A 26131-nucleotide genomic window follows, 5' to 3' on the forward strand; every position below is an offset into this window, starting at 1 on the left:
TACTTAGAATTCTAACATGGAATCCTACTAGTGCAATCACAAATGTCAAAACTAACACTAACTTATTTCACCAAATTAAACTGGCAATTATATCTAAACTTTCTCTCTTTTCTGATCAAAAAGAGCATTTTTATTAAAAGATGTTGGTAAGCAATTACATTATATGTAAATGTAACTATTATCTTGTAAGTCAAAGGAATTATGCTTCAGGTAGTTTTTATTTTAACTCAATAGCTAGCGGGGAAGGTATAGCTCAGTGGTAGAGCACACACCTAGCATGCATGAGGTCCTGGGTTCAATCTCCAGTACCTCCATTAAAACAAAAAATAAATAAATTTAATTATCTAAAAAAAAAATAAGGTGGGGCGATTATGGCTTAAGTGGTTCAATCCCCAGTACCTCCTCAAAAAATAAATAAATCTAATTACCTACCCCCTCCACTGCCAAAATAAAAAGAAATCAAAAATAACAAAAATTTTTAAAAAGTAAAATTTAAAAAGAAATAGCTAGTAAACATTCCTATTATTACACAGTGGTCTAATTCTTTTATTCCATAATTTTTTAAAGAAAGAAAGAAAAAGTGTGTAAAATAAGAGAATGGGGACATAATTACACACACAGTAGTTATTAAAATTTGCTTAGTTCTCTACCAATATCCATATATGTGGATAAAATTGATAATTTTCAAGAAATAATAAATACCAAAAATTACCCCAAACAAGATAGAAAATTTAAGGAGGCCAGTTACTATGGGGAAAGAAAGTTAAAAAGCTTCCTACCCACTCTCCCAATTCATCAGGCACATATGGTTTCACAGATGAATCATCCCAGCAAACATTAAAAGTGCATGTAACTTTAACATTTAATATTCGAACAAATGTTTCATATTAATTAAAACAAAAATATTTTAGCTGAACTGATACTTATTGATTGATTGAAGTATAGTCAGATTACAATGTTGTGTCAATTTCTGGTGCACAGCATAATGTTTCAGTCATACATATATATGCATATATTCCTTTTCATATTCTTTTTCATTATAGGTTACTACAAGATATTGAATATAGTTTCCTATGCTATACAGAAGAAACTTGTTGTTTATCTATTTTATATATGGTAGTTAGTATCTGTAAATCTGGAACTCCCAATTTATCCCTTCCCACTCCCTATCCTCTCTGGTAAATGTAAGTTTATTTACTATGTCTGTGAGTCTGTTTCTGTTTTGTAAATAAATTCATTTTTTTAGATTCCACATACAAGTGATGTTATATGATATTTTTCTTTCTCTTTCTGGCTTACTTCATTTAGAATGACAATCTCCAGGTCCATCCACGTTGCTGCAAATGGCATTATTTTATTTTTTATGGCTGAGTAGTATTCCATTGTATAACCATATCACAATTTCTTTATCCAGTCATCTGTCGATGCACATTTAGATTGTTTCCATGTCTTGGCTATGGTAAATAGTACTGCTATGAACTTTGGGGTGCATGTATCTTTTCTAATTAGAGTTTCCTCTAGATATATGCCCAAGAGTGGGATTGCTGGATCATATGGTAAGTCTAATCTCCACATTGTTTTCCATAATGGCTGCACCAAACTACATTCTCACCAACAGAGTAGGAAGGTTCCCTTTTCTCCACACCCTCTCCAGCATTTATCAGTTGTGGACTTTTGAATGATGTCCCTGACTGGTGAGAGGTGATACCTCACTGTAGTTTTGATTTGCATTTCTCTGATAATTAGTAATACTGAGCATTTTTTCACTATACCCCAACTTTCAAAGATTATATCTTAATCTCCCCAAATATTTAATGATAATAATCATCAGCATCATTTAAGTAATAGTATTCTCTCTATATCTCAGGTAATTCATATATAAGATGAGAGTTATGCTAGATTATCTCTGTAGTTTTTTCCAGTTCTAAAACTCTTGACATTTAATCTATCTCACCATATCAGACTGTGTACTCTTGAATGTGTATGAGGGATATTCTTTACCCCTTCTCCTTCATTCTCTCATCAATACTTGCTTTTCTTTCTGGCATTTAACCTCTACTTTTGAGGCTAACAACTATTTTAAAATGCTAATAATTGCAAAATAAGCTCACAAATCCTTACACACAGAACTTGCTCTTGGAAAAATTATAAATTAGGGCCAAGCTTCTTAGCATCCTTTTAACCTCCAGTTGTCCCTGGATACCTATTCTATATTCCTACAGCCTTATAACGATAACCCTTCCTAATGTTTTGGTAATTGACAATTTCTTAGAGTATTCTCTCCTAAAGATAGTTATATTTTGATATAAGACTCTGGGAGACTGAAATTCCTTCAAAGGCAAAGTCTCTTATGGTAGAACTTTAGGCTCCATAATGGTTGTGTGTGGTATTTTGGTATGAGTAGAACTGCCTCATGTTTTCATATTATACCCTATGGGTATCAAGTTCTCCTTAGGCCATTCCTGCTTAAATATATATTAAAAGTTCCTAGATTAAAAGCCAATCTCACTTTATACTCACCCCTTGACTATAGCCATAGTGGCCTTATCCTTGTTGTGGTCCGTATATGAGATACTTGTTAGAAGAGACTTACCTTATAAGAAAGTATGAAAAACTCTCTCATTGTCACTGGGTCTTTGTCACATTGCACAGCTAGATTCCAAGCTGAAAGTTAACATGAAATAATAGAATTATTAAAATATACTATTTAATCTGTATCACTATAATCTCTACTACCTACATCATTAATTAACATAGTAATGAAGGGTTTCTCAAGGGTTAAAAAAGCTAACATTAGGTTTTCAAAGAAATTTTTTCCAGGTAAATTTAGAGACTTGTATCACTTCTAATCTTCAATTCTAGGACAATGACCAATGAAGGCAGTGATGAATTTTTTTAAATTGAGGACATACAATAAATCTTAGTTGGCAAAAATCCATCTAAAAAATGATCACATCGAGGAGTTCACCAATTTCAACTGGTGAAAGAAAGTTAAAATTCAGGAAAGAACAGATACACTAGAATCATAGTTTGAGGAAAACTGATGGGAAGAGTCACATCTTTCATAGAGCAGTGGAAGCCCCCATTAGGCAACATTTTCAGCATGATCTTTACCTTGGAAAATCAAAATCAAAATTGGAAAATAACTTTTCAAACTTCCAAAATGTCAAAATCATTAACTCTATAGTTTAAATGTTTATTTTCCATTATTTGCATAAGTTTCCTAGAAGCAGACTGCTAATATTTACCCCCTATACTCCTAGATTAGAGCCCCAGTAAACCCCATAAAGCAGAAAAAGGTCCATTAGAACCAGTTTACTTTGTGACATTGCTGCTTAATAAAGCTCTTGCTTCTTATTACTGTAGTAACAAACTGCCTCCACATTTTTGTAAACATTTTTATTGAAATAGAACCTATATAAATTACCCAACTCATAATTGCACAGCTTGAATTTTCCCAAAGTATATATATCCACGTAACCAATCCAGATCAAGAAAGAATTTGATTGTTAACAGAAACACAGAAGCAACCCCACCAACCCTCTTAAAGTACAACTCTTTTCAAGGGTAACTACTATCCTGAGTTCTAACACTATAAATTAGTTTTGCCTGTTTTTGTTTTTGTTTTACTATATATAAATGAAACCATGCTGTATATACTCAAATGTCTGGCTTCTTTTGCCCATTATTTTTGTGAGATTCATTCATATTGTTGTATGTAGTTTATTTTTGGTGAATCACATTTAGAGGTAAATTGGGCATTCTACACCAAGTTTAGGAGCATAACCTTGGGAATTTGCAGTTTAATTCATCATTTTATTCTTAGATCCATTTCCATAGAAAAGGAAGAAAATTAATATTTAGTAAGTACCTACTATGTCTCAGGTACATATACTGTTTCATTTAAAACCATTAATAGCCCTATGAAGTATGTATAATTGTTCCTGTTTTAGAAATAATGAAAATGAGATTAAGCACGTTATCCTTGTACCCAGAGATACAAATGAAAGAGACAGAATTTGAACCCACATCTGTCTGATTCTACCACCTCACTATGTTCCCATAGCCACAGAATTTCCATTTACCTATTTTTCGAAACCAATGAGCTTCATTAGTCCTTGAATCTGAAGTCAGGAGTTCTCCATCAAAATACTGAGCAAGTTTCAGGAGTGCTGTATCAAATAGGAAAATTTGATATTGAGGTCTTTTACTTTATACTCTAGCAAAGTTGTTAATCCTGCTTTAAAAACAGTCAAACATGAGTCTGAATTTAGAAAGTTCTTTTTTGTGTGTGCATGGGTGCATACCAAAAGTAATTAAAATGACAAAAAGCATTACCAACCTCCGAGGAGCTGTTAACACAAACTTTGGGGAACAAACACATCTTTGGAGAGATTTATAATTTTAATTAGAGCAATCATTCACCACCTGAGGTAGAAAGATATGATTTACGTGTAACGAAATGAAGAATAGGAATAACCATTTCAAAAATTGTAATGGAGACTGAGAATTGGAAGAGTATTAATAGGTTGGCATAATATTTACTGAACTCCCACAGCAAAGCACAGCACAGAACCAGAATGTGTTGTCATTATCAGAAAGCATTTATTACATACCCATGTGCCCTTCTGAGAGAGAAGAATGCCAACCAGAAAACTTTTTCTCTTGAAAAGCTTTGGTTTCTAAACCACTTTACTACATTTAACACCCTGTTGACAGGTATTTGATGTATAAAATTGAACTACTGCAATAAATGGAATAGAATTTCTAAGACATGGGCTTTTTGGTGTGTTTTACGCATAAGAAAATAGGTATGTGGGCAGTAGAAATAGGAAGACCTACTAGGCAAAAGGCACACTACAAAAGAAAGCATGGAGTTGGAAAAAGGAATGCGATATAGCTAGGAGGTTAGACAAGGAAGAATTTTAGTAGCTAGAGGAGATGACACAGACCTGGATGGATAGATGACAGATTCAAAATAACAGAATAAACAATCTGAATTTGATTCGGATAATACGGAAATTAGCAGGGTTCAGAATATTTTTATTTGACTTGATCCTTTTTCACCTTTCAATTCCTAGGTTAGGACCAAGTGGCAATAAAGGTGGAAAGGAGGGAGGGAGGGGAGGAGGGAAGGAAGGAAGGAAGGAAATGTCTTTAAAACAAATTGGAATTAAAAACTGAAATCAGTTTTTTAAATTAAATTAAAAACTGAGACCGTGAAGACAAACTTTTCTCTGATTGTAAATAAAGAAACCAGGTAGACTGCAGTGACAAACGTTAATAAAAAAGCATGAAGCCTGAACCAGTGTGCTCAATGTACTTGGAGAATTTAATAGAAGAGGCAAGATGAAGGGATAAAAATAACTAAGGAGATATTTACCTGTATTCAAGCAAGTCAAAAGTCTATTCATTTCTTTCTTTCTAAAAAATAAAGAAAAGAGTGTTTTTCTACTGTTCCAAAGCTTTACTACAGAAAAGTACTAAAGAGAGACTTTTATTTGTGCCTGAGAGCAGCTCAAGGAGAATGCAAAATTGTGAAGTTTGTCATTCAAAGCTCCAAACTATCATTTCAACATTGTTTATCCCCACTATAGGATACTGTTTCTCATCCCCAGTGTCCTCATATTATTTCTCTCTTCCCCTTCTACACCTACTCTTAAGCAAAGGATTTCAATGACTGATAATTTTTTTAACATTTTTTATTGAGTTAAAGTCATTTTACAATGTTGTGTCAAATTCCAGTGTAGAACATAATTTTTCAGTTATACATGAACATATATATATATTCATTGTCACATTTTTTTTTCACTGAGAGCTACCATAAGATCTTGTATATATTTCCCTGTGCTATACAGTATAATCTTGTTTATCTATTCTACATTTTGAAATCCCAGTCTGTCCCTTCCCACCCCTCCGCCACCTTGGCAACCACAAGTTTGTATTCCATGTCTGTGAGTCTGTTTCTGTTTCGTATTTATGTTTTGTTTTGTTTTTGCTTCTTTTTTTTTAGATTCCACATATGAGCGATCTCATATGGTATTTTTCTTTCTCTTTCTGGCTTACTTCAGTTAGAATGGCATTCTCCAGGAACATACATGTTGCTGCAAATGGCATTTTTGTGGCTGAATAGTATTCCATTGTATAAATTATACCACATCTTCTTTATCTAGTCCATCAACAGATGACTGATAAGGTTTTATATTACAGGGTCATAGAATCTGAGACCAGGTAGTGATCTTTGTGACTCTAAAGCTTTTTTTTTAAAAGGGGTAACTGGAACCTGTGTTTCAAATAAAATGTTATAAAAGGCTAATATACAAGAAGAGATAAAAGTGCAGCTGCTCTGGTTGAACCAGTGGTGGGTAGAAGCCTAGAGCTTCAGTTTCCTATAAGTCCCTGAGGAAGTGCCCAGAATTTCCAGAGTCTTAAGGAATAGTTTTAAAACCACTTGTCCAGACCCTTCATTTTACAGATGAGGAAACAGATCTGGAAACAGGGAATGATTTGTCTAAGGCCACGAAATAAATGACAATATCAATTCTACTACCCAGGTTTCTTGACCCTTTGTCAAGCTTCTTTAGGGGGTATATAAATTTTAACAGAGAAAAACATCCCATTATGCATAAACAAAGGAATGAATATGGAAATATTGGCAATCTCAACTAAGGAAGTTTATAGGAAGTAGGGTAGAGCATACCATAAGACTGGCCTTATCATGAGAATGTCTAGTATTATATAATAAAGACTGTGCTTTGGGAAAAGTAGCAGCTTTCTTAGGGATAAATATTAAACATTTGCTTTATATAAAGTAATTGTTCACAGTAAATTTTATTAATCTGAATTTCAAGCTGAGCTAAAGTTGACTTCTTCACTATTTAATTCAGTGACTATATAAAATAGTCTAGGAAGGGTCCATTAATGCAAATAAATAGTATAAATAAGATTGAGGACATGAAAAGGGATGTACAGTCTATTTAAGAGACAAATTGCTTTCAAAAATTTTAGCATACAAGTTTTAATACTTAGGTAGATCCTGCTAACTGAAAACCATGAGAGTTTTAAAACAGAACAGAACTTTAGATATTATCCAGTTGAGCTTCTTTTATTTAATAGATAAAGGAAATAAAGCTTAGAGAAGTTAAATAAGTTGTTATTGCTTAAGGTAAACCAGAAGTTAGTGAATCTTCATAATGGATTCATAGCACCTGTACAGAAGGGGCAAAACTTATCATATGTCTTTGGGGAAAATTTGTATTATGAAAAAAAGTTATGTCATTAATCCAATATTATCTCAGTCTGAGATCGTTTCCAAAGATTTAACTAAAAAATATATTGCCTCCACGTACAAATATACAAAGCAAATACAAAGTAGTGATACATGATTACAGAGTTTTTGTCCAAGCAGAGAAAATAGAGATGGTGATATTTATCTAAAAGTTATCCCTAATCAAGACTTTGAATAGAGTTTTCTTTCAAATCATTAGGAGCAAGTGAATTTTGTGAATGAAAAATTGGTGACCCAATTCTTCCACAAATTAAGTTCTTGTTATCTTAAGCCATAGAATCTGTGAGCAGAAACATATTTGATCTGAGCTGATACAGAATCAAAATCAAGAAGCCAACCAGGTTATGTGTTTCTGTGAGAAAGTAGGAGATATGTCTGTATTTAAGTCTCCTGTTAGGAAAGGGGAAACAGAAGCAATATCATAATGAAATCATAGCTAACATTATTGAGGGTGTGGTAAGTGCCTGACACTCTTCTAAGTGCTTTATATGTATTTACTCATTGAGTCATCACAGCAACCGCATAAGGTAGGTACTATTATTATTCCTATTTTACAGATGGGGAAACAGAAGCCCCGGTTACACATGTAATAAGTGGCAGAGCCAAAATATGAACTCAGGAAGACTGGCCCCAGAGCCTATACTGACCTTACCCACTATACTATACATCTCTCAATAAAAGGTTTCTAGCGAAAGTTGTTAATATTTTTTTCTAATGGCAAATACATCATTTCTGTTGAATTATAACTTACTTATTTTCAGATTCTGGCATTTGAGGAACATTTGGAAGAACAAGACGAAATAGATACCTGTATGATAAAGTAATATAAAAAGTGATACTTAGGAAGAAATATGTGAAAGAATATATACCAAGTTATTAATCTTGATTACCCCAGGAGGCAGAAGTCAGAAAAGAGAGGGTAAGGAGGAGGTTAATTATTTTATTTATAGATCTTTGTATGTCTTAATGATTGTAATGAAAACATACCAATTTTGTAACTTTGGAAGAATTATTTAATAAATAATTTTAAAACAAAAGAGTTGCTTATGACAAATTCTGAAATAGTTCCGCAGTTTATGTCATTGCCCAAGTCACCTGCTGGAACATCAAGTACAGTATACAAGTTTTTATATTTTTCTTTCTATAAGGGAACCCGGAACTGACTTTTGTGTTCCACATAAACTAGGATGAGTATTTTTTGAAGGGATCTGGCAGCATAATAACAAACTGACAAAATAACGTAATTTGTAAAGTTTCAAATCCTAAAAATCTTTTTTAAAAAATCATCTATCCTGAATGATTTTAGATATTTATCTCACTGAAAGGTATGTAAGTATCTCAAGACTCCTTCTTATACTCAAGACTCCTTCTTTGACTCCATTTCCCTTCAGAAGTGTGACCTCAAGTGTGGTTGACCAACAGAAGAATTAACAAAGAACCCTTCTGGTTTCCAATTTTTCCCACTGGCATATTCTCAGCCATATCATTAGGAGTTATATTGTAACCTCACCCTCCTCTATATCTCACTATTGTGTGTAAAAGTTCCCCTTCAATAAACCATTTTCCTTCATAGAAAGAGCAAAAGGGAAAGATTAGGTTCAATTGATATCTTTTTTTACTTTAAGCATCCCTACCAAATTTCCAATGACATTTTCCACAGAAACAGGAAAAAAAATCTTAAAATTTATATGGAACCACCAAAGACCTCAAACAGCCAAAGCAATCTTGAGAAAGAAGAACAAAGCTAGAGCCATCACATTTCTTGATTTCAAACTATACTACAAAGCTATAGCAATCAAAACAGCATGGTGCTGGCATAAAAACAGACCAATGAACTAGAATAGAGCCCAGAAATAAACCCATATATACCTTCAATTTATATTTGATAAGGGAGCCAAGAATATCTGGAGGAAAGACAGTCTTTTCAATAAGTGGTGCTGGGAAAACTGGATATCCATATACAAAATAATGAAACTGGACCTCTGTCTTATACTTACTCAGAAAAACTAACTCAAAATGGATTAAAGACTTAAGTATAAAACCTGAAACCATAAAACTCTTAGAAGAAAGCACAGGGGAATAGCTCCTTGACAATGATTTTTTTGGATACAACATCCAAAGCACAAGCAATAAAAGCAAAAATAAACAAGTGGGGCTACATCAAAGTAAAAAGATTCTTCACAGCAAAGGAAACTATCAAAAAAAAAAAGGCAACCTATGGAATGGGGGAAAATACTTGTAAACAATATATCTTATAAGGGGTTAATATCCATAATATTTAAGGAACTCCTACAACTCAAAAGCAAAAAACAAATAATCTGATTAAAAAATAGGCAGAGGACCTGAGTAGACATTTTTCTAAAGAAGATATCCAAATGGCCAACAGGTACATGAAAAGGTGCTCAATATCACTAATCATCAGGGAAATGCAAATCAAAACCACACTGAGATATCACCTCACACATGTTACAATGGCTATTATCAAAAAGACAAGAGATAATAAGTGTTGGCGAAGATACAGAGAAAAGGGAGCCTTAGTGCACTGTTCATAGGAATGCACATTGGTACGGCCACTGTGGAAAACAGCACGGAGGTACCTCAAAAATTTAAAACAGAACTTCCATACAACCCAGAAATCCCACTTCTGGGTATATATATATAAAGAAAAGGAGGTCACTATCTTGAAGAGATACCTGCACCCTCCAGGTTCATTGCAGCATTATTCACAATAGCCAAGACATGGAAACAACCTAAGTGTCCATCAGTAGAGGAATGAATAAAGAAAATGTAGTATGTGTACACATACACACACACACACACACACATATTAGCATATTATTCAACCATACAAAAGAAACTAATCCTACCTTTTGTGACAACATGGATTGAAGGCACTGTGCTAAGTGAAATAAGTCAGACAGACAAGGATAAATACTGTAATATCTCACTTATATATGGAATATCTTTAAAAAAGAAAAAAGAAAGCCATTTGTATACGGTAGAATGGTGATCGCCAGGGCATGTGGGTGGAAAAAACAGGGAGATGTTGGTCAAATGGGATAAACTTCCAGTTATAAGATGGAGATCTAATGTACAGCATGGTGACTATAGTTAATAATACTGTATGATATACTTAAAAGTTGCTAAGAGAGTAAATCTTAAATGTCCTCATCACGCACAATGTATAATTTTGTAAAGTGTGGATGTCTTATTGTGCTAACCATGTCACAATATAAATGTGTGTCAGATCACCAGGTTGTATTCCTTAACTTACACAACATCATTTGTCAATTGTATCTCAATAAAGGCGGAAAAAAACCCCGATAATATTGTAGACATTGACTCAGCCTGATCCCATCAGCACTATTTTCACAAAGTTTACAAACCAAGAGTAAGATGAATAAATGAAATCCTTTCACATTCATGGGATGTGGATTACTTACTTTAAAGCTGTAAGAACTTGTTGTGGGTCTTCTGAATATTGAGCTAAATATTCCAAAGCTTTTCCTGCCACAATTTGCTGTTCATTCTAAAAAGGACAAATATAATATGTTAAATTATACCTCAAAATGATACTTACAAAATGTTGTCTATATTCCTGTCCATTAAGGGCAAGAAAAAAATCTAAACTTGTTCATTTTGTGCTCTCAAAGGAGTTAACCACAAGATGGTAGAATGAAAATACACCTCATTGACAAAAACAGAACAGGTTCATGTTGACCTCAGAAACCCATTCCTCTCAGAAATCCATAAACACTCACATACTTGCCAACATTACCTTGAATTCACTAGGACTAATCTTATTGTGCCTGTTTATCAGTAGTAACCAAAAGAACCCCAGACTCTGAGGTCACTCTCATTTCTAGCACCCTAATTCACATAAGGTTCTGTAAATCCCTTTTGTCCTCTTTTATCATTTCTCCCCAACTCCTCCAACCCTTCCACTATGCTTTCTGAAATTCAGTCCATTATCAGCAAAATCTCCTCTATGAGCAGCCTCTTCCTAGAAAGTTCCCTCCACATTCGTCATCTAATGGAAATTTACGTTTCTCCAAGGATACTGATTCCATCGAAGCCCTCTCAAGTAGTGGCTGTTTTTCTCTCATCTCCCTTCTACACCTAGACCTAGAGATGAAGTAGGCCTCATTTTTGCTCTTCATTGCTGTTTTAAAAATTATTCTCTCTTCTTCTTCCCTAAAATCCCCAGCTTTGAATTTCCTGTTATCAGACTATATTGCCCACTATCCCTCATTGTTATGGTGAACTACCAGCTCTCAGGCCATTTCTTTTCTTTTCTTTTTTCTTTTTTTCCCTCGGGATGAGGGTGGTAATTAGGTTTGTTTGTTTGTTTGTTTGATTTTAGAGGAGGTACTGGGGATTGAACTCAGGACCTTGTGCATGCTAAGCATGCACTCTACCGCTTGAGGTATACCCTTTCCCCTTCAGACCATTCCTTCTTATTTCTTGATGATTTATCTACTGTTCACAGTTATTTTTTCCAAATGCTACTCCAGTCTTAAGTTTTGGCATTTTCAGTATACAGACAGATGATCCTCCTAATAGCCTAGTCTTTTATTTCCTTAAATTCCATGCTCCCAGTTACCTTAGCCATTCACTAGCACAGTCATTCACTGGACACTGCCATTACTAATAATTACAGCTCTTCCATACTCTCAGTCAGGGCTGGGACTGGGTGAGTCAGGTGATACAAGTGAGGCTCCTAGGGTACAAAATTTAAGGAGGCACTCATTCTCAGGGTTGTACAAGGGCCAGTTCCAGGTGCCTCACTCCCTTACCCTAGTCCTGCACCCTGTTCTGTTTCATGTATTCTACTTTCTGACCACCATTTCCTGCCTTTCTAATTCACTCCCTCTATCACTCCAGTAACCCTTCAACTGCATTAAGATCTTCTATGCATTGAGACTACTAATTTTTCACTGGCCCTCATCCCTGTGATGTCTTGCCTTTACTCTGTAGTCAATTTAAGTCCCATGGGGATTAATTATAACCATTTCCTTGTTCCTTGATTTTCCGGACCCTCTTCTACTTCATTGTATTCATCTGGAAAAACCACAAGTCTGGTTAATTCAACTTTCCAGTGACTTTTCTGCCTTCATCCATGTAGCTGAAAGTGGCAGGATAAAAACCCATACAACTATTTGCTTTATTTTAAAACTTCTTCAAATGGACCTTAATGCTACAAGGCAAGCATATCACATTACCCTTGTTATTCACTTTCTTGATTTTCTGGATGCTTAACTGACACCTTATCTTCTTTTCTCAACCTCCCAGCACCACCTCTCCTATTCTCACACTCAGGTGATGACCTTGTTTCCTAGTTCACTGAGAAAATTGAAGCAGTCAGGAAGAGAACTTCTACAGATTTCTACTACCACATCTACTCACACACCGGGGACCACACCACATACTCTGTCTTCTCAACTGCTCTCATAAATCAACTATTCCACATTCCTTCCTAAAGCCAATCCTTAAACTTATACACTTGCATTCACCACCTCTTGCCTGTTTAATGATATTATTCTAACAATTCTTTTTTTCTCTCTCACATTGTCAACTTTTGTTGTCTTGCTGGATCATTCTGATCGGTATATAAACATTCTCATTAATCCCATCTCAAGTAAACAAACCTCTTAATCTTCTCTCACCAACTACTGCCCAATTTCTTTTCTTCCCTTTGTAGCAAATTCTTCTAAAGAACTGTCTACACTTATTGTATCTAATTCCTTTCCTTCAGTTCTTTCTTGAGCCTACTCTAATCAGGCTTTTGTCCTATCTCTACAAAAACTGCTCCAGTCAAGCTCACCAGTGACCTCCATATTATAAATGCCAATGGTCAATTCTTAGTCCTCATTTTTTCTGATCTATCAGCAACATTCAACATGGTTGATTAAATTTTCTTCCTTGAAATACATTTGGCTTCCAAGTTACCACATCACCCTTGTTTTCTCCTACCTCATGGATTGCTCCCTTTCAATCTCCTTTGCTAGTTCCTCTTCCTTTCTCCAAACCATTAATGTTTGAAGGTTCCAGGCTCAGTCTCTGATCCTTTTCTCTACTCCATATATACTCACTCCCTTGGTAATAGCAATCAAGTCTCATAGCTTTATATACCATCTATTTATTAATGACTGTTATTAAACTTTTCTCTTCAGCCCAGACTTTCCCAACTCCAGAGTCATATATCCAAATTACTACTCATCCCTATTTATCAATGCATCATGTCCAAACTGAACTCCTGATTTTCCCCCTAAACCTGCTCTATTTGCAACATTTCCTAGTTCAGTTTTTGGAAACTCCACTTAATGACCCAATATTTTTCTCTTATACCCTTCATCCAATCTGGCAGTAAATTCCGTTATCATTCACCTCCATTGTTATCTCCCTTATCTGAGTCACCAAAATCCTTTCCCTGTATTACTTCAAAAATTTCTTAACAGGTCTCCTTGCTTCCACCTTGGCTCTCTTATGGTCCATTCTCAATACAATACCCAGAGTTATTTCTGTTAAAATGAAAATCAAATCATGTCACTGCTCTGCTAAAAACCTCCTAATGGTTGCTCATTTCAAAAGTGAAACTCAAAGTCCTTTCACTGGCCTGTAAGGATCTACATAATCCAGACTCTCCATTACCTCTCTGACTTCATCTCTCACTAATCCCACCCTTTATTTACTCTACTTTAGCCATACCGGCTTCCTTGCTACTTGTGGGACCAACCTCAGGGTCTGGAATACTCTTCTTCACTTCCCCAATATATCTACAGGGCTAGCTCCTTCACCAACTTCAAGTCTTTGCAAATATGTCATCTCCTTGATGAGACTTATCCTAACCATCCTATTTAAAACAATAACTCACACCAATCCCAGCCCACTCCCACACCTGATCCTTTTTATGCTGCTCCATTTTTTCCTGTATTACCTATCAACTTCTAAAATATTATGTAATTTCTTATTTTTATTATGCTTTTATTATCTTTCCTCCTACTACTTGAATATAAGCTCCAGGAAGGCATATCACTGTTTAAAAGAGCCTAGAACAGTGCCTGGCACATAGTAGGTGCTCAATAAATATTTGCTGAATGAAATATTCTCACTAGCACTTGCAATGCCTTTTGTAAAGCAAATGTAGTTAGTGAAAACTTCTTCTTTTGTAGACATATTTCTGAGTTTGGTTCATCCATCCTTCTTTCCATCTTCTAATCCAAACTACCTGAGGATTTTTTTTCTTGACTCTTTCTTCTCTTTTAAAACCACTTTCCTTCTCAGAAATATTTCAGAAATATAGTTCCATAATTCTTCCACTGGCTTTCTTCTGCTTTCCTTATCAAACATAAATTTACGAACTTTCTTTTAAAAAGATATTTGCCTTTGGGTTATCCACTACCAAATTTCTCTCATTTCCTCTTCCTTATCATTCTGCACAAACACACCTTGTATCTTATGTGCCAAATATACTTCCTCCTCCAGGAGTTCTATTACCCTACTTATTAACATCAAAACACACATCACTCAAACTCTATTCAGCAACTACTTTGGGCAAGATATTGGGCTAGGTACTAGAAATACGGTCCTCAAGGATTTTATAAGTCAAGTTGGACAGACAAGCTATGCATTAGCAATACAAGGCAGTGTACATGATAAAGACCAAATAAGGAGCATACAAATTAAAAGTTACTGCAATTCAGAGTAGGAAGAGAGCACTGAGGATTAGAATTCATTTGGGAAGTCTCTACAGTGGAGGGAAACCTTAAGTTGAACTTTGAAAAAGCAGAATTTAAATAAGAACATTTGTTAAAAGATGGGGTGGTATAAACAAGACATGGAAAAAAGAATGTGACTGTCCCATTTGAGAGACACTGTGTTTGGTTGGAGCGATAAAAGGCTTATGTCTCCACTATTCTAGATCCTGTGCCTAATGTAATGGCGGCTTATACCACTATGATGATGATACAGGGGAGTAATATGAGATAAAGTAGAAGAGATAGCTGTGGTTAGAGTGCATATTGTTAATAAGAACAGAAACACTATACTTGTAGACCAAGTTTCATAGATTACAAATCACATATTCAGCCGTCTTCTCAGTTAATTTTTACAACAATCCTGTAGGTAGGTATTATCTTTGTTTTACAGACGGTGAAATTAAGAGTCAAAGAAGTTAAGCACTTAAGTGGCAGAGTTCTCAAACCCATTCTATCATGCAGTCCAAGAGCTCCACAGTTGCCACATGGTTTTCCTAATCCTATATATTACTAAGACTAGAATTCTGCAAGGAAAAGAAGGAGGTACATGTATTTATTACTTCTAAACTAAAGTTGTTTTGTGGTTATGAACTAAAAAGGTCCATAAAGATTTAAACTGTTTTTTGCAAACTGATAAGAAAGATAAGTTTCCAAATAGATAACTATTTTGTGGGGCATGGTGCAGCATTTTAAAAAATTTTTTAGATTTTTTTAATTAAAAAAATTTTTTATGATGTAGCATTTTAAATCTTGAGTTTCTTTTAAAAATTAATGTTTTGCTATGTTTATTTTTTACAATTTTAAGCACAAATATATTACTTCATTTTGTTTTTATTTACTCTACATCATAAAGAAATGAAGAGAAATAAAGCAATTCTGCAACAAAGCTTGGTGTGAAACTCTGAGGCAAAACAGAGGGTAAAAATGTCCTCTCCTGTGCCTAACTGATGATGATCCCATTAATTGTCTCTGAAAATAGAAAAGAGATAAAAATCTCATAGAAAGGTACATAAGGATTACCTCTAGAGCAAACTGGGCGGCTAAACTGAGGAGCATGACAGCTGAACCTCTATCTGTAAGTATGTCATTCTCTTCTTGTTCTTTAGTTGTTAATAAATTCTCTAAAGCAGAAATTGCTTGCAAAGCTGAAAAACAAGGAAACAATTTAAAAAATGTTATCAAAGATAATAGCAATCTATAGTTAATTATAGTTAATTTTACCCATAGTTAATTATAGTTAATTATATCACAATACTTTGGAATTCATTTCAAGAGTACTAATATTAATTAATTTTCATGAAGTCATCTAAATTGCTAGACTGTCAAGGAGGAATTGAACCTCAGAAAAATGCCTAACAGAACATTTCACCTCTGTGAATTTATTCCATGGATGTATCTGCAAAAGTGAATAAAAACAGACAAATATGCTCATGAAGCAATTTTTGTAAGAGTCAAATATGGAATAAAGTTAAATTCTATCAATAATGGATGGACTAAATACAATTTGGTACGTCCATAAAATGGAATATAATACAGAAAAAAGTTAAAAAAATAAATGGTGGTATTATATTCCACTAAATGTCTTAAAGGTAGACCATGATAAGTTAAATATATGTATTCAGATCTTCAGTAACAATTAAAATAAAACAAAAAGCTATAGCTAATAAGCCAAAGAATGAGATAAATTTAATCATAAAAATCCAATTAATCCAAAAGAAAGTAGAAAAAAGAAAAACAGCAACAAAGAACAAAGATAGGACAAATAGTCCAGTCAAGGTGGTGGAGTGGTAGGACCACGAGCTCTCCTCATGACTATAATGAAACCACAACTGACTGCTAGACAACCAATGAAAAAAGACTAGAACTTAGCAAAGAAGATCATCTTCAACCAGAAGCATAAAGAGGGAACCACAGCAGGATGGTAGGAGGGAAGTGCTCATGATATAATTGGGCCCCATACCCCCCAGGTTGGTGACCCACAAGCTCAAGAATAATTAAGTTGCAGAGGCCCACCCACAGGAGTGAGAGCTCTAAGCCCCATGTCAGGTTCCCCAGCCTGGGGTTGTGGCACTGGGAGGAGGAGGAGACCCCAGGAAATCTGGTTTTGAAGGCCAGTGGGGCTTAACTCCAGGAGCAGCATGGGACTGAGGGAAACAGATTCACTCTCTTTGGAACCCTACATAGAATCTTGAGTGTGCCAGGTCCAAAAACAGAGGCAGTGATTTAATAGGAATCTGGTTTTGGAGGGTCTCCTGGGGATGTAAGAGATGGCTGCAGCTCACCTAGGAGATATAAAAACTGGTGGTGGACATTTCTGGAGTGTTAATCTACAAGAGCTTTCCTGTAGGCTGACATCTTAATTGGATCATCAGCACCAAGACCTGGCCCCACCCTACAGCCTATAGGCTTAAGGGCTGGCAAGCCTCAGGTCAGACAAAATACTGGGTGGGAACACAGCCACATCCATCAGCAGACTTCCTAAGCCACAAAGGCCTCTAGAGAAGGCACTACCCACCAGAGATCCAGGACCAAGCTTCAACCAGCAGTGGGCAGGCACTGGCTCCTCCTGCCGGGAAACCTGCATAAGCCTCTAGTCCAGCCTCATCCACCAGCGGACAGATATCAGAAATAAGAAAACAGCAATCCCAAAGCTTGTGGAAGGAATCCACAAACACAGGCCAGACTCTACATTAGGACAGGCTGGACTCTAGCCCTTGGGTGACAAGAGAGGCGTGTACTGCTGGGACACATAGGACATCTCCCACAGAGGGCCACCTCTCCAAGGTTGAGAAATGTAACTAAAGCTACCTAAAAATACAAATAGAAAGATAAACAATGTGAGGTGGCAGAGGAGTATCTCCCATGCCAAGGCACAAGGTAAAATCCCAGAAGAAATAAGTGATGAGGAGATAGGCAATATAGCTGAGAAAGAGTTTAAAGTAACGGTGGCCAAGATGTTCAGAGAACTCAAGAGGAGTATAGATGCACAGAGTGAAGTTTTTAGCAAAGAGTTCGAAAATATAAAGAATACCCAAACAGAGTTGAAGAATAAAATCACTGAAATGAATAACACACTAGAAAGAACCAAGAATAGACTAAATGAGGCAGAAGAATGGACCAATGAACTAGAAGACAGATTAATGGAAATCACTAGCGCAGAACAGAAAAAAGAAAAAGAATGAAAAGAAATGAGGATACTTTAAGAGAACTCTGGGACAACATGAAGCACACTAATATTTGCATTATAGGGGTCTCAGAAAGAGAAGAGAGAAAAGACCTGAGAAAATTTTTGAAAAGATAATAACCAAAAACTTACCCAACTTGGGAAAGGAAACAGTCACCCAAGTCCATGAAGTGCAGGGACTTTCACACAGGATCAACCCAAATAGGAACACACCAAGGCACATAGTCATCAAATTGACAACAATTGAGGATAAGGAGAAAATATTAAAATTAGCAAGAGAAAAGCAACAAATAACATACAAGGGAACTTCCATAAGGTTATCAGCTGATTTTTCAGCAGAAACTCTACAGGCCAGAAGGGAGTGGCACGACAAATTTAAAGTGATGCAAGGGGGAACTTACAACCAAGAATATTCTATCCAGCAAGGCTCTCATTCAGACTTGATGGAGAAATCAAAAACTTCACAGATAAACAAAAGCTAAAAGAATTCTGCACCATCAAAGTAGCTTTACAACAAATGTTAAAAGAATTTTTGTAGTCATCAAACCACAAGAAAAGAGAACAAAAAGAAGAAAGAGAAAAAAAAGATCTACAAAAGATTGCTTTGGCAGTTTGGGGTCTTTTATGGTTCCATATGAATTTTGGAACTGTTTGTTTTAGTTCTGTGAAAAATGTTGTGAGTACAGGGGTTACACTGGATCTGTAGATTGCTTTGGGTAGTACAGCCATTGTGATAATGTAGATTCTTCTAATCCAAGAGCACAAGATATCTTTCCATTTCTTTGTATCATCTTTGGTTTCCTTCATCAGTGTTTATCAGTTTTCAGAGTATAGGTAACCTCCTTGGTTAAGTTTATTTCTAGGTATTTTGTTCTTTTTGATGCAATGGAAATGTTTATGCCAATTATACAATTCTAGATTTTTAAGCGAAAAAAAAGTGAATGAAGGGCTGTAAATTGCAAAATATCCCTCTTTCTTATAGGTGAGTTGTATTCCTTTACATATATATGCCGCATCTTCTTTATCCATTCATCTATTGATGTGCACTTATGATGCTTCCATATCTTGGCAGTTACAAACAATGTTGCTGTTGATAGCGGGGTGTTAATTTTGAGTTAATTATTATTTTGTGGTTGGCTTTATTCCTTTGATAACTATGCAAGTTTAAAAAGCTAAAGCTCTAAACATTCTTAGAAACAATGAAAAGCACATATATGTAAAATTTAAAAGTATATGCAGTATATTGTGTACATGTATTTACATGCAAAACATTGTATATGTGCAGTCAAACTGTAACAATTCTACCTAATAAAATTGAAGAAAAAAATATAGGACAAATAGAAGACTAATAACAAGACACTAAATTTAAATCTAACTATATCAATAATCACGTTAAAATATAAATGGTCTAGATGATCTAGTTAAAAGGCAGAGATAGTCAGACTGGATTAAAGAAAGCAACTTCCAACTATAAGATACCTACAAGAAACATACTTTAAATATAAAGCCAAAATTGGCTATAAGAAAATGGATGGGATAATATATACTAAGAAAGCTGGAGTGGCTATATTAATATCAGACAAAATAGATTTCAGAGCAAAGAACATTACCAGTGACAGATTATTTCGTCATAGTATAGGATTCAATCATTATGAGGACACAACAATCCTAAATTTTTATGCATCCAATAACAAAATTTGAAAATACAAGAAGCAAAAACTGATAAAACTGCAAGGAGAAATGAACAAATCCACAATTATAGTCAAAGATTTCAACTTCTCTCAATAGTTGACAAAATAAGTAGACAGAAAATCAACTAGGATGTTTAACACCATTAATCAACTTGACCTGACATTAATAGAACATTTGACCCTACACCAGCAAGATACACATTCTTCTCATGTGCACATGGAACATTTACCAAGAAAGACAGTATTATGGGCAATATAACAAGCCCAAAATATTTTGAAAGATTTAAGTTATACAAAGTTATGATCTTTGACTAAAATAGAACTAAATTAAATTAATAAAAAAGTTCTCTGGAAATCTGCACATATTTGGAAAATACATAGCATATTTCTAAGTAACCCACGGGTTTATTTAAACTGGACTCAAAAGTCATATTGCAAAGTATTTTGAACTGAATTAAAATGAAAACACAATATATCAAAATTTGTCAATTGTCACTAAAGCAGTACTTAGAAGCTAATTTACAGCATTATCTGTTTATGAGACTAGAATATAGGTCTTAAATTAATGACTTCAACTTTCACCTTTGGAAACTAAAAAAAAGAAGAGCAAATCAAATTCAAAGTAAGTAGAAGAACAGAAAAGATAAAGATCCAGCAATCCTACTTGTGGGCATATATCTAGAGGGAACCTTAATTCAAAAAAATACATGCACCCCAATGTTCATAGCAGCACTATTTACAATAGCCAAGACATGGAAACAACCTAAATGTCCATCAACATATGACCAGAAAACAAAAAACAAAAAACCCCCCAGATGATTAGATAAGGAAGTTGTGGTATATTTGTACAATGGAATACTACTCAGCCATAAAAAGAATAAAATAATGCCATTTGCAGCAACATGGATGAAACTAGAGACTGTCATTCTAAGTGAAGTAAGCCAGAAAGAGAAAGAAAAATAACCATATGATATCACTTATATCCGGAATCTAAAAAAAAAAAGAGAAACAAACTTATTTACAAAACAGAAACAGACATACAGACATAGAAAACAAACTTACGGTTACTAGGGGGAAGGGTAACACTAGGCAACAGTAAATTTTATTGTATGTATCTTCAATAAACATGACTAAAAATGGTCACAGATAACTGGGGAAGAAATAAAAAGATTGAGCTGATGCTATGTTTAAAAAGTAAAATAATTTTATTCTAATAGTGTTAAAAGAAAAGGTTTAATAGGAAATCTCGTTGTGTGAGGGGTTTTTGCCATTTTGCTGGCAAAAGTTGTTGTTCAGGTTCTTTTATACTTCAGCATAATATGTCAAGTAAAACAAATGCCTAGATATCTATAATGAAAACACTGATGACGGACATGACAGCAATATTAACCTTGATAAAGAGCTGATTCCAATTTAATACTTCTTAATTAACATACAGGCATACTTTACTACCCTGGAACATTTCTTTCTCAAAACAGAATAAATCCTCTTTCTTTTTGTTATGAAGTGAATAACAGAGTTCACTGCACATACAGTAGATATTTATAAATATTTGCTTAATTGTATTAGTATAAATTCTCTTTGAATCTTATTAACCCAAGCTTCTCAGTTTCTCAACTTGTGCCCTTCACAAAGGGCAACCTAGATTTGCTCACCTACCAAGAAGGCTGAACAGGAATAATAACACACAATAGGCATATCTGTAACCAAGTTAAGATACATGTGTTTGCAGACACACTAGCTAGGAAACCATGCTTAACTTAATGGAAAGGACACAGCACTAATGGAATAAGGTTCATGTAAGCAACTGCAACACTGTCAACTTTGTGGAGATAAATTCCGTTTTAGGGCCAAATCTCTCACCAGTAACCTTCCATATAAGTGAAAACAATCAAAAGGTATCCTAGAGACTTCCATTCTCTAAAGATAATTCTTAACTGATTGCAGTATAATTTCCTCTTGTCCCCAAAGCTTTTTAAACTTAATTTTTAACAGGTTGGTTCAAATTACAGAAAATACGAAAAAGTATACACTGACATGACTTTCCCTCAGTTCTTGTCCCACATCTGCCTAGTTCCTACTCCTTCAGTAGTTAGCCCCTGTTCTTTTATTCTTGATGCAACTTTCCATAGTTTCTTTTTGCATGGTTGTACCATCTTACACAGGAAGGCTAGAATATATATTCAACTCCATTGTCTTAAAAACAATTTTTTCTATTATGGTCAAAGAGGATTATTTATTCTTTGTGTTAACAGTCAAATTTAACTCATAAATAACATTTCTACCTTTCTCAGAGTTTCTCTCTAGGATTGCAATCTTGAATATATAAAATTGAGTGAAAATATTTGTAGGATCATATCGTTCAGCTTCTTTCACTGCCTCTTTAGCCTGAAAAAAAAATATTGGACCCCTTTTATAATAGATACAAAGAAGACCTTATCATATTTTACTAATACTAATAATATAGTCACAATGGCTGAGGGATACTCATAATGAAAGGATATGAATCTAAGAAAAATCTTTAAAGAACTGCTCTCTTAAAATGCTACAGGAACAGTGAGTTCTGCTTCTGAAAATAGGGCACATTATATATGTCAAACCAACCCTCTTACTAAAAACAACCAAAAATGTTGGATAATTATTATATTTTTTTAATTCCAAAAGCAACTGATTAGCAAAGCAATTACCAAGCAATATCTAAAGAGAAGTGAGGTCCCAGAGAAGTAAGTAGAGAATTCAAGTCATTTTTTTCTGGTGGGTATGTGTAAATCTAGGCAAATGTTAACTACAGTTTTAATGTACCTTACTAAGTCAGGAAAACAGATATCAAGACCCAATGGATCATATTCTTAGCTAACGGCAAACCAGAAGTAAAATCACTTTTACCCACATCCCCAGGGGACTGCAAAGAAAGTTACCTCGGTTCTGAGAAGAATGCAGCAAAATGGGGTAGGGTGAACCAATTCCTGAGGCATAACACAAACAGACTTTCTCATGTATTTACAGTCCCAAATTATATTATATGGGAAGCCAAAAGATGTCAAGTTACGAATTCAGTTTTCATTGGTCCCAAACTGAAGAAGCAAATGTAAATCCTCTCTGGGGGAAGGCACCTTCATCTTAGGCTTCAAAATATTCCCTAAATAATTTTTCACGAATCTTCAGTAGAAATATAAAAAAATCAAGCACAATAGGAACAAGGCACCATAAGTGAGAATCAGCAGAAACAACAAATAGCAGAAACAGACTCTCAGGATGCAAATATGAAAATTATCAAAAACTGCCTAAAAAAACTATGTTTTCAAAGTTTAGAGAAATAAAAGATATGCTCAAAAACTGTGTCTGTATGTGTGTGTATATATATGTATATATATATGTTGATATTCAATAGAACATATTGATACAGTTAAAGTAGTTGTTTCTAGCTAGTCTGATAGACACGACCAAACTCCATTTCACTGATCCACGGCTATTTTAGACAAGCCAAGCTGACCACAAGTAACAACTTCTGCCTTCTGCAAAACCCACCAATCAGCATTTACCCTTCATCATACCTTATCTGCATAACAACTTCTGCCTCCCCGGACCTGAGTGAGAACTATGGCGGAAAAGTTCATCCATGCCCCTCTTTCAGACAGCCCCTTTCACTTTCAGTATACCCACCAATCAAAACTTACCTCTCAGTACTTCTCATTTGCATAAGAACCCACCAATCGGCTCCAAACCCTACGCATAAAATAACAAAGTCTGTACACAGAGAGTAGGCTCCAGTCCAACCAGGGATCCCGTCTGCAGGTTTCTCTCAAAGTCTGTACACAAGCACAGGCTCTAGCCTAACTGGAGACCACTCTGCAGGTTTCTCAAAACAAACCTGTGTCTCCCATTGAACTGTCTCTCTCTCCTTTCTTTCTCTCCGATTCTAACAGTATCCATTCTGATTGACTATTGCCCAAGCCATATCAGTTGTTAAATTCTTTTAATATCACAGAAGCTTGTAAGAAATAGAAACTGTAAAATGTGACTTTGCTGATTTGAAAAAAAGGAAATGCTTGAAATGAAAAATACAATAATCCAAATGGAAACAATGGATAGACTTTTTTTGGGGAAAGGATAGACTTAATAGCAAATTATAAGCAGGTGAAGGGAAAATTAGTGAACTGAAAGATAAGACAGAACAAATCAGCAAAAGTTCAGCACAGACAGATTACAAACATGGCAGACTTTTTTTACGGCAACCACTAAAAGAATATAAACAGTAAACAATTTCCACACTAGTAGACAGGGGAAACCAGGAAGTAAAAGAAATGAGGAGAGTCTTTTTAACAAATGGCGCCGGAACAACTGGACATCCACACGCAAAAAAAAAAAAAAAAATCTGGGCACACATTTTAAACATTTCACAAAAATTAACTCCAAAATTATCACAAACCTAGATGTAAAACCCCAAACTATAGAACTCTTATAGGTAACATAGGACAAAATCTATGTTACCTTTGGTTTAGTTATAACTTGTTAAACATAACACTGAAGCAACATCCATGAAAGAAATAAACTGGACTTCATTAAAATTAGAAACTTCTGCTCTGTGAAAGACACTGTTAAAAGAATAAAAAGGCAAGTCACACAATAGAAAGTATTTACAAGACATATATATGATAAATGAATTAAGACATAGCATTACAAAAAATAAATTAAAAAGGAAGACAGCAAAAGAGGAAGAAAGGAACAAAAGAACTAAAAACTCAGACAGTTAAAAAGGGAATAGTAAGTCCTTCTCTATCAATATTACTTTAAATAGAAATGAACTAAACTACCAAATCAAAGACACAGAGTGGCTGAATGGCTAAAAAACAAAAACAAAACAAGATCCAACAAATGTGCTACTTACAAGAGACTAGCTTTAAGGAGACACATAGGCTGAAAGTAAAGGGATGGAAAAAGATAGCCTATGCAAATGGTAACCAAAAGAGCAAGAGTGGCTATACTTATCAGATAAAATAGACGTTAGTCAAAATTGGTCACAGGAGACAAAGACGGTAACTATATAGTGATAAAGTAGCCAATTCATCAAGAGGATATAACAATTGTAAATATATACATATTCAACATTAGAGCACCTAAATATTTAAAGCAAGTATTAACCAAACTGAAGGGAGTAATAGAAATAAATAACAATAGAGGACTTCAATACTGCACTTTCAACAATGAATAGATCATCCAGAAAGAAAATTAATAAATAGTGGACCTAAATAACACTATAGACAAAATTGACCTAACAGATACGTACAGAACATTCCATCCAACAGCACCAGAATATATATTCCTCTCACAGACACATAATATATTCTAGGATAAATCATTATGTTGGGCCAGAAAGGAAGTCTTAACAAATTTAAGAAGTCTGAAATCATATCAAGTATTTTTTTCCAACCACAATGGCATGAAACTAGAAAAAAAAACAGAAAGAAAAATGAAAACTTCATAAATGTACAGAAATTAAACAGCACATTCCTGAATAACCAACAGATCAAAGAAGAAAGCAAAAGGAAATTGGAAAGTATTTTGAGACCTCACCCCAAATGATAATATAACATATAAAAACTTATGGAATGCAGCCAACATAGTTCTAAAAGAAGAAGGTTTATAGCAATAAATGCCTGCATTAAGAAAAGATCTCAAATAAACAACCTAATTTTACTCCTCAAGGAATTAGAAAATGAAGGAAAAACTAAACCCAAATTTAGCCAAAAGAGGGAAATAATAAAGATTAGAGCAGAAATCAATGAAATAGAGACTAGAAAGATAATAGAAAAAAATCAATGAAACCAAGAGTTAAACAGACAATCTACTAAGACAGAAAATCTGAGCAAATAACGAGTAAGAAGATTGGCTCGATAATCAAAACCTCTCCAACAGAGAAAAGCCAAGGATCAGACGGTTTCAGTGGTGAATTATACAAACATTTGAAGAAGAATTAATGCCAATCCTTCTTAAACTTTTCCAATTGAAGAGGGAACACTCCAAAACTCATATTATGAGGTCAGCAGTACCCTGATACCAAAGCCAGATAAGGATACCACAAGAAAAGAAAAAAACAGACCGATATCCCTGATGAATATAGGTGTAAAAATTCTCAATAAAATATGAGCAAACAGAATTCAACAGCTCATTAAAAGGATCATACACCATGATTAAGTGGGATTTATTTCTG

General features: G+C 34.7%; 1 protein-coding gene across 1 annotated transcript in view; it reads right to left on the reverse strand.

Moving 5' to 3' along the window:
- Positions 1-26131, reverse strand: part of TEX11 (testis expressed 11) — a 296261-nt gene that overhangs the window by 83049 nt on the left and 187081 nt on the right. Inside the window, exons 17-23 of the mRNA XM_072956668.1 lie at positions 22206-22308; positions 16066-16190; positions 10732-10817; positions 8040-8096; positions 5384-5424; positions 4086-4172; positions 2594-2664 (exon numbers count right to left, since the gene is read on the reverse strand). Of these exons, the coding sequence (XP_072812769.1) occupies positions 2594-2664; positions 4086-4172; positions 5384-5424; positions 8040-8096; positions 10732-10817; positions 16066-16190; positions 22206-22308 (570 nt within the window). The remainder of the gene's footprint in view (positions 1-2593; positions 2665-4085; positions 4173-5383; positions 5425-8039; positions 8097-10731; positions 10818-16065; positions 16191-22205; positions 22309-26131) is intronic.

Source organism: Vicugna pacos, chromosome X, assembly GCF_048564905.1.
Source record: "Vicugna pacos chromosome X, VicPac4, whole genome shotgun sequence".
In the NCBI taxonomy this organism is placed as follows: Eukaryota; Metazoa; Chordata; class Mammalia; order Artiodactyla; family Camelidae; genus Vicugna; species Vicugna pacos.